The sequence below is a fragment of the Triturus cristatus genome, chromosome 11, assembly GCF_964204655.1.
Source record: "Triturus cristatus chromosome 11, aTriCri1.1, whole genome shotgun sequence".
NCBI classification, from domain to species: Eukaryota; Metazoa; Chordata; class Amphibia; order Caudata; family Salamandridae; genus Triturus; species Triturus cristatus.
This window is the reverse complement of record NC_140594.1, coordinates 126861018-126875813: the sequence shown is the minus strand read 5'-3', so window position 1 is coordinate 126875813 and position 14796 is coordinate 126861018. Positions and strand designations below refer to the sequence as shown.

Sequence of the window (14796 nt, the reverse complement as noted above, 5' to 3'; positions counted from 1 at the left end):
CTCAGCACAAAGCTTTGTCACCACCTGCCACTAGAGTGCCTATCGCCTTGGGTCCCCCCGCACCGCCATATTGTGGCCTCGGGTGAGGCGCTGGTTTCCAGGGCCGGTATCCCAACTACTTTTGATCGGCGGTCCCCCTCGGAGTCCGTGGCCGCATGGGGGGCAAGGGGGGCCCCGAGGGGCGCAAGACTAAATCCTCCCTCCGTGGAGGATCGGTCCAGACCAACAACATGGACCGCTACACTCAGGGCAGAGGCTCTCCTGGAACGGCCGGTCCCCCCTCAGACGTCGCCGGTGGTGGCACATCCGTCTCTTCGGAACTTTCCCTACAGGACATCATGGGCGCCATTGATGGCATCAGGGAGACCATCGCCACGCAATACGAGGCCCTGGCCCGCAAGATCGATACGGTGGCGATTGATGTCACCTTAATACGGGCGGACCTCTCCAAAACAAACGAGAGGGTTCAAACTCTCGATGCGCGGACCTCCACCCTGGGTGCGGATGTGTCGGACCTGCAGGCCGCGCTTGGCGACATCAAGGTGGTCAATGAGCAGATGGCCCGGCGGCTGGAGGACTTCGAGGGACGGGCCCGACGCAACAACATCCGTGTCATCGGCGTACCGGAGTCCTCCGACGACCGCCCGGTTGACCTCCTGGTCGAGGAACTCATCCTCCAACAGCTGACCCCTGCGGGCTTGAGTAAATTTTTTGCCGTTGAACGGGCTCATCGAGTTCCGGGCGGGCGGCCACGGCCGGGGGCCCCCCCCGAGGCCTATCGTGGCCAAACTGTTTTACTACAGAGACCGGGATGCGATTCTGCAGGCCTCGCGGGTCCATGGCCCGGTTCGACATGAGAACTCATCCATTAACTTTTATCCGGACTTTACTCAACTTGTCCAGAAACAGCGGATGGGATTCCAGGGGGTGAAACGTCGTCTTCGTGAGCTGGGCCTAAAGTACTCTATGCTCTACCCTGCCAAACTCCGAGTGGAACATGAGGATCGGACTGCCTTCTTTGACTCTCCTGTGGCCGTGAGTGACTGGTTGGACTCGCTGCCGGACAGAGGTGGCCGTCCCGGGCCCTCTGCAGGTGCCAACGGTGACGGGTCCCCTTTGGAGTGACTCTTGGTCCTTGATTTTGCCAATTTGCACTGCTCAGCTGGGTTGTACTTCTTTGGTTCAGTGTGTTTTGCTAGTACCTGTATGGGGGGCGGGCGGGGACGGGTCCCTTTCCTCCTCCGGGGTCTTTTTGTAGACTGGGGTTAGTTGGGCGACAGGCACACTGCAATTTGGGGTTTTTTTTTGGCCCGCAGGGGTGCAGGGTGGGGGGAGTTGGGTGTTGGGGGGGTGGGGGGGAAGGAGGGGTTGTTTTGTAGTGTGGTTTTTGTTTGCAGGGCGAGGTATTGATTTTCTGCCACCTTTGGGACTTGTGCTACTTGCCGGGGGACCTCTGATCTATTGGAGGGGATGGGGGGGACGGGTTGAAGCTGATGTCATGGAACGTCAATGGGTTGGGGGACCGTATCAAACGGGGTGTAGTTCTGCAGTATTTGCGTCGTCTGACTCCTGATGTGGTGTTTATCCAGGAGACGCATTTGGTTGGTAATGTCTGCCATGCAATGAACAGGGGGGGATACCGCCTCGTGGCTCACTCTGGTTTCACAACTGGCTCCAGGGGGGTGGGCATTCTCCTGCGATCCTCACTTCCGTTGGAGATCACGAGGGTGGTCTCAGATGACAGAGGGCGTTATGTTTGTCTGACTGGGAGGTGGGAGGGGCATCCCCTTGCCCTGGTCTCAATTTACGTCCCACCGGGCCTCCAGAACTCCACCTTCGCGGACTTGGGTCGAATGCTGCTTGAACTTCCGGATGGCCTTTTGCTTATGGGCGGGGATTTTAACTCGGTGGTTTCGGGTGACCTGGATCGTCACCCACCCAGGGCCCTCCCCGCTGCCCAGGCTTGGCTAGGTGGTCTGTTGGAGACCTTCGGCCTGGTGGATAGTTGGCGATTAATGCATCCGACCCAATGTCAATACACCTTTCACTCTGGGGCACATGGGAGTCTTTCTAGGTTAGACTATTTCCTTATGCCCGCGGCGCAGACGGGTCGAATTCGAGAGGTCAGGCACCTGGCGAGGGGTATCTCCGATCATTCCCCGCTGTGGCTTCTCTTTGACACCGAGTCGCGGTCTGCAGGGCGGATCGCTCCCATTAACCCGTGGTACCTGCGAGACCCTACGACCCGCGAGAGTCTGGTTAAGGCTATGGACCAATACTTTCTTGAAAACGAGGGGTCTGTGTTGTCTGCAATGTCCCTGTGGGAAGCCTTTAAAACCGTAATCCGCGGACACGCCCTCTCCCAGATAGTGGTGGCTAAGAAGCTCAGGAGTGAGGCGGTGGTGAAGCTGGAGACTGACATCTCGGGGCTGGAGTCGGCCTTGGAGGCGGGTGTCACTCCGGACGGGCTCCATGCCCTCAGCCTGAAACAGTTTGAATACAGATCTCTTGTCACCGACGCTGCCAAAACTATGTATAGGGAGCAGCAGGGTCGGTTGTATGATGCCGGGGACAAGGCGGGAAAGCTGATTGCGTGGCTGGACAAGAAGGAGAGAGTGAATCGTGTGGTCCCGGAGTTGCGTGTCTCGGATGGAGTGTGTGTGACTGAGCCTGGTGAGATTGTGGAATGTTTTGCCGACCACCTCCGGACTGTGTACTCCCCGGTGACTGATAGGGATGAGGAAGATTCTCGCCTTCTCCTGAGGGACATTGCTTTGCCTGGCCTTTCTGCCGAGGACCGTGAGCAGCTGGACGCTCCCTTGTCGGTAGATGAAATCGCGACTGCGATTCGGTCCCTTCGCTCGGGCAAGGCCATGGGTCCCAACGGTCTACCTATCGAATTATATAAGTTGCGCCCGGATAAACTAGCGCCCTTCCTCCGTCGTATGTTTCAGGAGTCCCTTGAGGCCGGTTCCCTTCCGGTCGACCAGCGACTGGCCACGATAGTCGTGATCCCCAAGGAAGGTAAGCCACGGGACCGCTGTGCCTCTTACAGGCCTATCTCACTGCTAAATGCAGAGCCTAAAATCCTGGCTAAAGTCCTTGCCAATCGTTTGTTGAGCGTCATCTGCGATCTGATTCATCCAGATCAATGCGGCTTCATCCCACATCGCAACACCGCCCTCAACTTGCGGCGTCTCCATGGCGCCCTCGCCAGGGCAGAGTACCTCTCCGAACCGGCCGTGCTGGTTTCTTTAGATGCCACGATGGCCTTTGACACCATCGAGTGGCCATTCCTCTGGGCTGTCTTGACCAAATTCGGCTTTGGGGAGGGATTTCTTGGCTGGGTGAAGCTTCTCTACACGGGACCCATGGCTCAGGTGGTGGTTAATGGGCGGGTCTCTCGGCCCTTCGCTCTCGGTAGGGGTACGAGGCAGGGGTGCCCGTTGTCCCCTCTGCTCTTTGCTCTCGCCCTGGAGCCACTCGCCGCTTGGCTCCGCTGGGAGCCCTCGATCAGGGGGATCCGGTGGGCCCCGGGCTTTGAGGATCGGGTCTCGTTATATGCTGACGATATCCTCCTGTATCTTACCTCGCCGCGGCAGTCGCTTAACGTTCTCTTCGATGTTCTGACTTCCTACGGGAGAAATTCGGGTCTCACGATTAACTGGTCTAAATCCTGTGTCTATCCTATCTCCGGTGGCCCCCCTCTCCTGCCGCCTCGGCTTCCGATCCAAATCTCTCTGTCCGGCTTTAAATACCTGGGGATACACATCTCGTTGGACCCGGTAGCTCGCTATGATCACAATCTCCTGCTTCCACTTCGGCGTTTGAGGGAAGACACGGCTCGGTGGTGTAGGCTGCCCCTGTCCCCACTGGGTCGGGCCGCATTGTTTAAAATGATGTCCCTTCCCAGGTTCCTCTATGCACTTCAGAACTCCTTCGACATCATTCCAGTGGCCTACTTTCGGGAAGTAGAGAGCCTGCAGAGGAGACTGGTGTGGGACGGACGGGCGCGTATCGCCCTGGCCAAACTCACTCTCCCCTGGTACGACGGGGGCATCGCGCTTCCCGACATTCGCAGGTATTATTGGGCCTCACAGCTATCAGCCATTAACCATGCCACGTATGCGCCTGGCTTGAACCCGGCGTATGAGATGGATAAATTCCTGCTTCCCGGCGGTAACTATAACAGGGCGCTTTACTCCCGCTCGGCTGGACGGACCCTGACGGGCCCCACTAAGATCGCGGTACGGATTTGGAAGGCGGCCAATGTAGCCATGGGCTGGAGTGAGCGACTAACATGCGCTACTCCTTTATTTGCCTCCGACCGACTGGGAAGCCTCTGGACAACGAAGGGGTTTGACCGTTGGGACACAATTGGCATCAGTAGAGTGGGAGACTTATGGATGAAGGGCGCGGTTAAGACCTTCGCGGCGCTCCAGAGCGAATACGAACTCACGGAAAAGGAGTTCTTCCGATACGCCCAGGTTCGGCATGCCCTGCTCTCTGTCTTTGGGGAGGGGACCAAGATCCCGGCCTCTTCGCCCCTCGAGGACCGCATACTTGATGGTCATGTTCCCGACAGTACTATCTCCTTAATCTATAAAAAACTCATTAATAATCGGGCTGACCTATTGGTGCGCCTTCGGGAGACGTGGACGGGGGACGGGGTGGAATTAGACGACGAGGACTGGCAGTCCGCACTATCGTCCCCCAAGGAAGTCGCCATTCCAGCCCGTCTCCGCCTGGTCCAGTTAAAGATTCTCCACCGGGTGTATGTGACGGGCCCCCGTCTGGTCTCGATGGGATTCTCGGAAGATGGGCTCTGCAAGCGGGGGTGTGGGCTCAGTGCCACCTTTCTCCATATCCTTTGGGAGTGCCGGGAGGTGGCGGAATACTGGCGTCGGGTTCATGGGGTCATGGGACAAGTCACCGGGGTGGCGCTGCTGCCGGAGGTGCGTCGCTGTGTCTTGAATGTGTGGGAGCCCAATGATTATAACGCGGCGCAGACTCGGTGGGCGGCCCTGGGCTACATGATTGCTAAGAGGGATATAGCGCAGCTTTGGGGCTCCCAGCGGCCACCCACCGTGTCAGTATGGAAGGAAAACATGGACTGGTGTATGTTCAGGGAGAAGACTGTATATGTGGCCCGCGGTAAACCCGGGGCATGGGGTAGAATTTGGGGGCAATGGAACGTGTATCGTGGGGGTATCTGTACGCCCCCCCTAGTGGACACCGATATTGCCTTGTCCCCCTGACCCTTGATGGTTCCTTGCAACTGATTGTAATAATCGAATATAGATGTTCCTTTCCCGTTACCCCCACCGATCTTTCAGTACTCCCTCCTGTTGATAGCTAATTGAAGGTTTGGAGTAAAAGTCCCCCGGATGTAGCCTGACCCACGCTTTTTGCCCGTATGCCTCGCCTTTTGTTTTTTGTTGTTATTTATGTTAAATGTATGTCTCCTGCTTCTCTCGAGCTATCCTGAGCCATTTACGGGGCTGGGCCCCAGGTGTCGCCTACTGCCTTAACTAATGTACGATCCTTTCTGAGTCTAGCGGCCGGCCCTGGTGGTTGTAGGCCCATGCTTGTAACTGATTTATTGTTTTAATAAAAATTTTTGGAAAAAAAAAAAAAAAGAAAAAAAAAGAAATGGACTGAGTCTGTCATCCAGTGGATGAGTTTATGTATGGGGCGTGGCTTTAGGGCGGCAAATGGACGGTCTATCTCAGATAAAAATGGATGTGATACCTTTGTTGATGGCCTACGTAGCAGTAGAATAGATTATGCTCTTATTAAAGTGGAGTTTTGGTCTACTTTAAAGGATATGGCAATTTTAGATCGCCCTGAAAGTGACCACAATCCCCTAGTATTGAGTTTACTGTCCTGTATAGTCCGACGCAGTACTGAATTAGCTGAGATAGTTACTGCAGATGCCCTCCTTACTAACAATCAACGGAGAGTGTGTTGGGACAGGGTAGCCACTGATAGTGCTGTCATAGCCGAAATCAGCTCACGAGTCTCAGGTGCGCTGGAAGCCTTCCATTCCCTACAAAGTCAAGAAGCTGTTATTGGGGAGACTACGTGCATTCATGAATCCTTGTTTTTGGGCTTAAAGGCTCTTTTTTCTAAGCCCAGAAATGTAAAGAAACCAATTTTACCAAAGCACAGCCAATGGTATAACAAATTGTACCGAGATCTTTATGGAAAATTAAAAATCGCCATTAAAACTAAAAATATGGCCAATATCCGAATTGCTCGGGGTAATTATCGTAGGGCCAAAGTTTTGGCCAAACGAGAATGGGATGATGACCATTGGCATGATCTTTTGGTTGCCAGTAAGCAAAAAAATCTGACCACTTTCTGGCATATCGTGAAGTGGGGGAATTCGCCGTGCTCGCAGGTCCCTTCTAACCATGTTCTTCCTGAGATTTTGGTGGACCACTTTGAGTCTCAGTTCTCCGATACCATCCTGGCTGACGAGACAATACCCCAAATTCCCAGAGACATGCGCTCCCTCCAAAATTTTTCGTTCAACAGCAAAGAAGTCGAGATGGCTTTAAGTAGGATGTCTAGTGGGAAGGCCCCGGGAATCGATTGTGTCCCAGCGGACCTTTTTAAACATGATTATAGTATTTGGGTTCCCTATATTGCCTTCTTGGCCACTGCCCTGGTAAAGTGAGCGGCTATCCCGGAATCATGGAAAGGGGCCGAGATAATGCCCATCTTTAAGAAGGGTGATCGCTCGTGCCCTGGAAATTATCGCCCGATTAGTCTAATTGATTCGATCCAAAAAATCATCGCTAGAATGATTTTGGCAAGAATCCAGTTATGGATAGAGCAGGAAGACATTATATCGCCATTGCAGGCCGGGTTTAGACCCTGCATTAGTACTATTGATCAGGTCTTCAGGTTCCAATTGATTGTCTGGAAAACGGTCTATCTGGGTGGCGGCTCTTTATATTCCGCCTTTGTTGACCTTAGGTCAGCTTTTGACCTAGTTCCTAGGACTAAATTATGGGGGGCGTTAGTCAGGTTAGGGATGCGCACAGCCTCCCCAGGAGCAGAGAGCAGCCTCCGAGTGAAAGAGCCCAGGCAAGTAAAATCAGATGTCCGAGCCTACGAGCGGCCCCCGCGAAGCGGGGGCCGCGAGGCGTCAAGTAGCAGCTGGGGGAGGAGTCGGGAAGAGGCACCAGGTGCGAAGAGCACCGAGCAACCTGGTCCTCGCAGTCCCGATGCTTGAGTAGTCCAGGCTAAAACAGCGTCCCCCTTGGCAGCAGCACAGCTTCCCCAGGAGCAGAGAGCAGCCTCCGAGTGAAAGAGCCCAGGCAAGTAAAATCAGATGTCCGAGCCTACGAGCGGCTCCCGCGAAGCGGGGGCCGCGAGGCGTCAAGTAGCAGCTGGGGGAGGAGTCGGGAAGAGGCACCAGGTGCGAAGAGCACCGAGCAACCTGGTCCTCGCAGTCCCGATGCTTAAGTAGTCCAGGCTAAAACAGCGTCCCCCTTGGCAGCAGCACAGCGTGCCCAGGAGCAGAGAGCAGCCTCCGAGTGAAAGAGCCCAGGCAAGTAAAATCAGATGTCCGAGCCTACGAGCGGCTCCCGCGAAGCGGGGGCCGCGAGGCGTCAAGTAGCAGCTGGGGGAGGAGTCGGGAAGAGGCACCAGGTGCGAAGAGCACCGAGCAACCTGGTCCTCGCAGTCCCGATGCTTGAGTAGTCCAGGCTAAAACAGCGTCCCCCTTGGCAGCAGCACAGCGTCCCCAGGAGCAGAGAGCAGCCTCCGAGTGAAAGAGCCCAGGCAAGTAAAATCAGATGTCCGAGCCTACGAGCCTTAGTATATTTGATATAAGACACACAGGCGCTTCATTTCGAGCTTACTGTAGCAAGGAACAGTTTTAAAAGGTAAACCTGGGCGAAGAGGGGGCACCCCCGGTCACTCCGGGTGACACCGGTCAAAATCCCTCTCAGCGGGGCCCTTTCCAGGTGGCGAGTCTGAGCTCTGGATGGAGGGCCCGGGTCCGGGGACTCGTGTCTGTACTTCAGCCGTCCTCCAGCTACATCCGCCCAGCCACCACGCAGGGCAGGCTGCTGCTTCGTTAGCTCCACCCACTTCTCAGGCCTCGCGCCGCTCCGAAGTCAACCACACTAGCATGTTCGATCCATTTTGGGTTCTGGCAACATAGCTTGTTTAAGCATGTTAGATTGCTTTTGGATTCCATGGGCCTGGGAATTCTATGGTCCGACCCTGCTAATAACCCCTTCCCTCCCAAAAAACTATTTAAAGGTCTCTATTGGTCTCTGCTTCGCAGAATCCTTCAACCCAAATCCTGGTTGAGTCTTTGACCAGTAGGTTTCTCGAGTGGAAAAATGTTCCCCTCTTAGAAGACTATTGGGATATAATTAGTAGGTCCAGCGACAGGAAACTCTATCACCAATTTAGGGTTGGCTCCCTTCCTATTAGATCGTTTACTAAAAGTTGGAAGGGTGAGGTGTCTGATTCCTGTCGCTGGTGTACCGATTGTGTTGAATCTGTCGGCCATATTTTCTTTGCATGCCCGGCCTATGCTGCACCTCGGACGAAATGGCTCAAACCCATTTGTCGAAATATGGGTACCAGGCTGGGGTTTGTTGCTCTAAGAATTTTAAGATTCGACACCAGCGAACCCATTGTTATTGCCGTGGCAAAATTCCTAGGCTGGGTTTGGATCATTAGAAACAAGGCATAAAGTTACCTAGTGCTGTGTTTTATGTATTTCTTATTCTGTTTTTATTATTGAAATGGCTTTTTAACCCCTATTTTTACGGATTGCTTTTATATTGTATTGTCTTTTATGATGAATTTAATCGATAATGAAGACTTTGAAGTGGAAGTAGTGGAAAACTGTATTGGTGAAAGTTTGTGCTGACATTTGCACTGCTTGACATGTGCCAAAACGCCCTTCACACCAATTGATAAGTGCAAATCTGACAATTTGTTTATCAATACGTGTCATTGAATTTGATAAAAATTGGAAAATATGCTAACCAAATGTTAAATGTGATATAAACTGTGAGATCACATTATGCCCCTAATTTAAGAATAATGACTAGCAGCAAATGGCATGTCTAGGACTATCTGATGTGTAACTTCTGATGATTTTCCGGCCATAAGAAAGTGTCATACTGAATAAACAGCTACCTATGCCATTATCATATGAGAGCTCTTTATTCATGTCATAACTACAAATTTACAATTTCTTTATTAACCTTCTTTCTTTCTCACATTTGCTTGAAAAGACACCATTTGCCCACTCTGTTTTTAAAAAAATTCCGGGGGCATCCCCCCCCCCCCCCCCCCGCAATCCCCCTTGACAGAAGGGCTCGGGGGCTACGCTCGCTTGCCACAGGGCACTCATCCTGAACTTTTACGCCACACCACTTTCAAATGTCACCAGCCGCCACTGTACAATCCACGTAGCTAAGCGACTGAGCGCTCCGCATATTTAAGAACTTCACGGCTATATATGAAGTGCTCTAAAAATGTCACAGTACAACGCAATTATTACAGACTCAGGAGTGCACTGAACAGCTGGCCATATGGCAATCCGGATTCTAAAGTATCAAGAGAATGTATCCATTTAAGGCAATGAGTAGCTTGTTTCTTGATTCCGTTTCCAATTATTTCTGTCTCCAACTTATCGCTGGCCCTTACCCCACAATAGGTAGAAGTCCTATACAAAACATGCCACTGCTTTGTCTCTACGATTATTACTTTAGGTTAAACTATGTTATCTGTCTGGTGCACCCCATTGAACTCAGCACGCCCCGTCTCCTTCAATACAACACGTTGCCAATGAAACATAAAACTGACATAACAATAGAGAAATGCCCAGCCCTCTCCCTGGCTCCGCCCCTTTCTGTCAGTCCTTTTACCCGGCCCCACCCGTACACAGGAAACCCTTCTCCTCTTACCCTATAAAAACAGGAAGCCACGCCCAGCATGAATACAAGGCCACGCCTTTTCGAGGCTGCGTCGAGAAAGCTAACTCTGAAACAAGGAAGCCACGCCCTTAAACGAGGACGCTATAAACCACCCTCATACTAACCAGGAACCCCTGCCCCTATGAAGGACTGTCTGCTGTTCCATAGGGAAGAAAGCTCCGCCCACTCGTTACGACCGCGCCTCCAATACGGCTCGGTGATCCTATGTAGTGTTCGATTGCACGAAAGCCCCGCCTCTCTTCTGTCCTCGAACTTTTGGCGTGGCTCTTGGTTGCTTAGTGACGGGTCCCCGCGCCCTTTGACCCCATCAGACTCCGCCCTTCTCGCTGATACGGCGCGCGGAGCTGCGCGGCGGCCATCTTTGCCGGAGCGATGAGCGGCCCAAATCCTAAAACGGTTCCTCTGGGACCAGCCAAGGACGATAAGAAGAAATCGGGCGGCAGCGTTCTCAACCGGCTGAAGGCTCGGCGTACCCCTGGGGGCGAGGGTGGACCCGAGCACAGACGTATTACCCCCATCACGGAGCAGGAGTTGCGGGCGCTGGACAACCTGAGGCCCGAGCACGTTCTGGGGCTTGGACGTGTGACCGAGAGTAAGTGCTGGGCAGGGGGTGGTGAGAACATTTTGAGGGGGTTAACCGATTGAGTTAAACTGAACAACCTCGGCATTTGGGGCAGGGGGCGGCGCGCGAGTGGAATGCTGAGTGGGAGGTGATGGGACAGAGGACTCTAGCCTACCTACCACTTCAACGATCAGGAGCTGGAGCTCGGCAAGGAGTCCAGGTAAGTGGACACCTACAGCGAGAGGGGATTCATAATCAGGTTAACACCCTATGAAAACAGTTGATCATCGATATCCGGTGCCCAATGAGATCACAGGAAATCTGAGGTGTGGGGAAGTTAACTGAGCATTTCCTTTATATTTTCCTTGGTCTGTGTGGTAGAGAGAGGACACGTAGCCTTATGACTACTTATGCAGAGGTTAGAAAAACATCAAGCCAAACAGTCGGAAACGAGACGGTCCATTGAAGTCCTGAAAGTAAGAGGTGAGGAAAATGTAGGTATATGTTTGCGGTGGATAGTGTTGAGGTAGCTGAATGTGTCTTTAGAAAGAAACCACGAGATGGGCAGTTTGTTATCAGTATCTGGGGAGAGCGAACAACTGGAGGCCGGAGATAGGCAAAGCTGACTAATTTGAGGTAGGCTGTCGAGGTGTGGTGTATCAGTCAACCAGACAACGCAGGTGGCAATATATAGGTTGGTATAACAACCCATCTTGGTCCATGGAGCAGACTCTCTGGTTCTTCCACGGTTGAAATTGCCTGCTCCTAGTTATCATGGGTTTGATGTTGCGTGTAATCATTGCACGTCGTTTGGCTGTCTATGCAGTTAGACTAGTAGGATGTGGAATGACAGATCTACAGCCTGGAAATGCAATTCATACTATGCGAAACCATTTTTGCAGTAACGACTACTTTTCCTAAAGTGTTTCTGGTGTTACCAGCTGTCTTGGTGTTAATGTTTACAGGCCCAAACTTGCCTGTTTGTGTCCTGTTGTTGGCAACAATTGTTCTTTGCGATCTGTTTACCTAGATTTCTAGACTTGTCACGTGTCGTAGGCCAAGAAACGGAGTGTGAGGACTGTACACATCCTAGTAACAATGAAACTGAACAAAAACAGCAATCGGTTTTAGTGACAGCTGTCAGTTTTATGGTTTTATTTACGCCCGAAGATAATGAAAATTCTATGTTTGGAAACTGATGCTCATTTCAACCATTCGGGTGATTTAGAATGCTGGTAAAGTTAGCAGCATGTAGGCACACGCTGGTGTGTTGTGGAAGTTGGTGTATGAAACCCTACCTCTTGTGGTTTCCCATCACTAGGCTTATGATCTATTACAGTGGAATTAGCTGTTAAAAAATGTTTTGTTGTCCTTTAAAAAAAAAACTGGCTAATGTGCATGCTTTCAAGAATTTTACCGATTGCAGTGTAATCGTTGCAAACAGCTAAGCAGCTACTACTTATTCATGGGTGTACCGTCAGACCATTTATTTATAGGTTCCGTCTGCTTGAGCCAAACTCTCCCCTTCTGTATTCCTGTGCTGCCGGTGGTAATCTACCAACTATCACCTGCACCGACCGGTCTGTCTACTGTCCCATATACAAACATGTCTAAGCCTGCTTGGAATGTAACTAGCCTTGCTCTTCCTGCTCTGAGAGCCCTGTGAATCTGGACACAAGGAAAGTACACACTTCAACCAGACTTAAGGAGGTGTTTGGAGTTTGGAATAGGCAGCCTTCTGGTTGGCTTGGCTTCTTGCCTTGATTCACAGAGGATGAGCGTCCTCTGCTGCATTGCTGTTTTCCCTCCAGACTAGTCCGAAGTCTAGATTCTGTATGAAGCCTTAGTTGTTGTGACCTGGGAGGAGCACATCTATCTACAGAAATAGTGGTAGATTGCACTTGCCAAGAGAAGCGATGTTCTGATCCCAGGAAATCCGACGAGGATCAACTGACTTAAGTATCCTTATGGAGGTCACCTTAATGGACATAACCTGCTTGATCACTGATTGCCCCGAACACCAAGAAAAAGTAGCTCACTAAGTTATACTGAACTTATTTAGGCAGGTGTCTTATAGGTGTAGTTTCCTCAAACAATAAGCAGTTTGTTCCCTTTATGTTGGGAAACAGTGGGGAGTAGTATAGCAGCTTTGTGCTCCTTGGGTGGTCTTTTTTTCTGCTACTTCCATTTTTAGGTCTTGCATGGCGTTGCAGCGCAAAGCGCTGCTCGCTGGGCGAGAGATATTGTAAGAGAGTAGATTTGAGACGGAGACTTGAGGCCCCTCCCCTCATTTCCATTGGCTGGCGTCACCGGTTTGCAGCCCTTTATGCACGTGGACCCATAGTAGTACATAACAAAAGGAGACTAGTTAACAAAACCTAACAAAACACGAGACACCAGCAGGCGGCCCAGGTTGATGTATAATACTGGAGCACAGGAAAATGTGCACACATTGGAGCCCAGGAGGACGTGCAGCGGGGGGCATTGGTTTATAAACATGCGAGGTGCACAAAGCATTGGGAAATGTGCACGAGGAGGTGTCACATGGAAGCACAATGTAATGTACCTACACTTTTTCTTAGGAGTCCGACGTCTACTCCCCCATCCCCCCCTGTGTGGCACAGCTCACGTTCACTACTGCCACTGCCTGCACTGAGAATACCAAACCAGGCTGTGAACAACCAAAGCGAGTGACAGTTTCCAACAGAGTGGGGGTCCTTACCGCCTAAAAAATGTTTCCATTGGCCCTTTCCATATTTTAAAAGTTAGGTAATTCCTCAACCGATTTTCCCGTAGAATTGGAACTTCAACTGACGCATGCCTGGCCATCGTTCTGCTGAGGCCAAGGATAGGATGAGCACTAGTAAAAGCACATTTATGACAGTGGCACTGTCAGAATCTCGCGCTCCCTTCAGCCTCCTCTCCAGAGCGCGCAGTGCTGCTGTCATGACACCAATCCACTTCCTAAGTACAGCCCCAAACGTAAAGCAGCTCAATCACAGTATGCGCTCGCATGAAAAACATAACCGCAGAAACAAAACACCTGGGAAAAGACACTGTTACGAGATAGGCAACATATATCACACAACAAGAAGTGAAAGTGTGAGATGTAACAGAGAACGCATCACTGACTCTGATTACCTAAATAATTCTCGCATACACTGTCAACAAGGAAATCATTGTCTCTGCCTGACCACTTGAAAGACAGGGTTAATTTCAAAGTCTGTTTTAAAATACTGCAGATGCTAACTACCTACCGCATATAAACCCCTGACTCACACACAGTCACACTTACATTTCTCTTTCTCTCGTTACTCCTCATTCTCGCGTCTCACGCTGCCATAGGCGACAGACAATTAGTGTTGTGTAAAAAGGGCAGAGCCAGTCTTTCACTGATTACACAAAACGAACGGGCTGTCGAAAAGCAGCGGTGTGCCTGTGTGGGGGGGGGATCGTGATATGAATCCTAGTCCCCATGCTGGCGCGTCCCACCGCCACACTCTGGTACAAATTAACCACTGAATATACCTCAGGGGAGAACTTGATGATGTGCCTCTGAGGAACACAGAGTGGCGTGCCTCATGACAGTGCCTGGTGCTGTACATCAAGGCACTGAATTATGTTGTTCAGGGCCATAGGATGTAGGCATTAGCGGCTCTGGGATTTGCAGTGAGGGTCAGGGTTACTTCAAAAGTTGTATGAACAAATGTGCTTGTACATGTGGCTTGGCTTCCCTGGGACACCTGCAGCCTAGGGTCCGATGGGGGTGGGAGGGAGGTGTCCTAGGTGCTGTCTCTGTGCAGGCAGCAGATGAGCGGCTGCATTTCTGTGCAATATTAGCAGAGCTGAGCAGCCCCACAACCTCATTCTAGGTCAGAAACCAGCATTTGCAATGCAATACGTCTTGCATTTACGAGAGTTTAAGCCATTGGCATTGTAAATCACAGTGCCTTTTATGTTTTAAAATCCAAAACATAAATAAAAAGCATTGTCATTTACAATGCCATTAGCTCAAACTCGCGTAAATGCGAGACCTATTGCATTGCAAATGCTTGTTTGTGTTTACAAATGAACAGGCTGGAAAATGGGTTGGTTTCCATGTGTTTTTTTCTAGAGCATTCGCTACACTATCATCAACTATAATGTTCTATTTGGGTTTCGGGATCTATGCATTGGTGTTGTACAACCTTTGTCTTTTCAGTTGGAGTTATCAGCACTTTCTGATATGAAGGTTCATCCATTTGCCTTATTTTGGCC

General features: G+C 51.3%; 1 protein-coding gene across 1 annotated transcript in view; it reads left to right on the top strand.

Annotated features, from left to right (window-relative positions):
• The first annotated feature begins 10276 nt into the window (after nt 1-10276).
• The window catches only part of UNC119B (unc-119 lipid binding chaperone B), a 41206-nt gene continuing 36686 nt past the window's right edge, over nt 10277-14796 (top strand). The window contains exon 1 of the mRNA XM_085636313.1: nt 10277-10569. Within this exon, the coding sequence (XP_085492439.1) occupies nt 10350-10569 (220 nt within the window). The 5' untranslated portion in view covers nt 10277-10349. The remainder of the gene's footprint in view (nt 10570-14796) is intronic.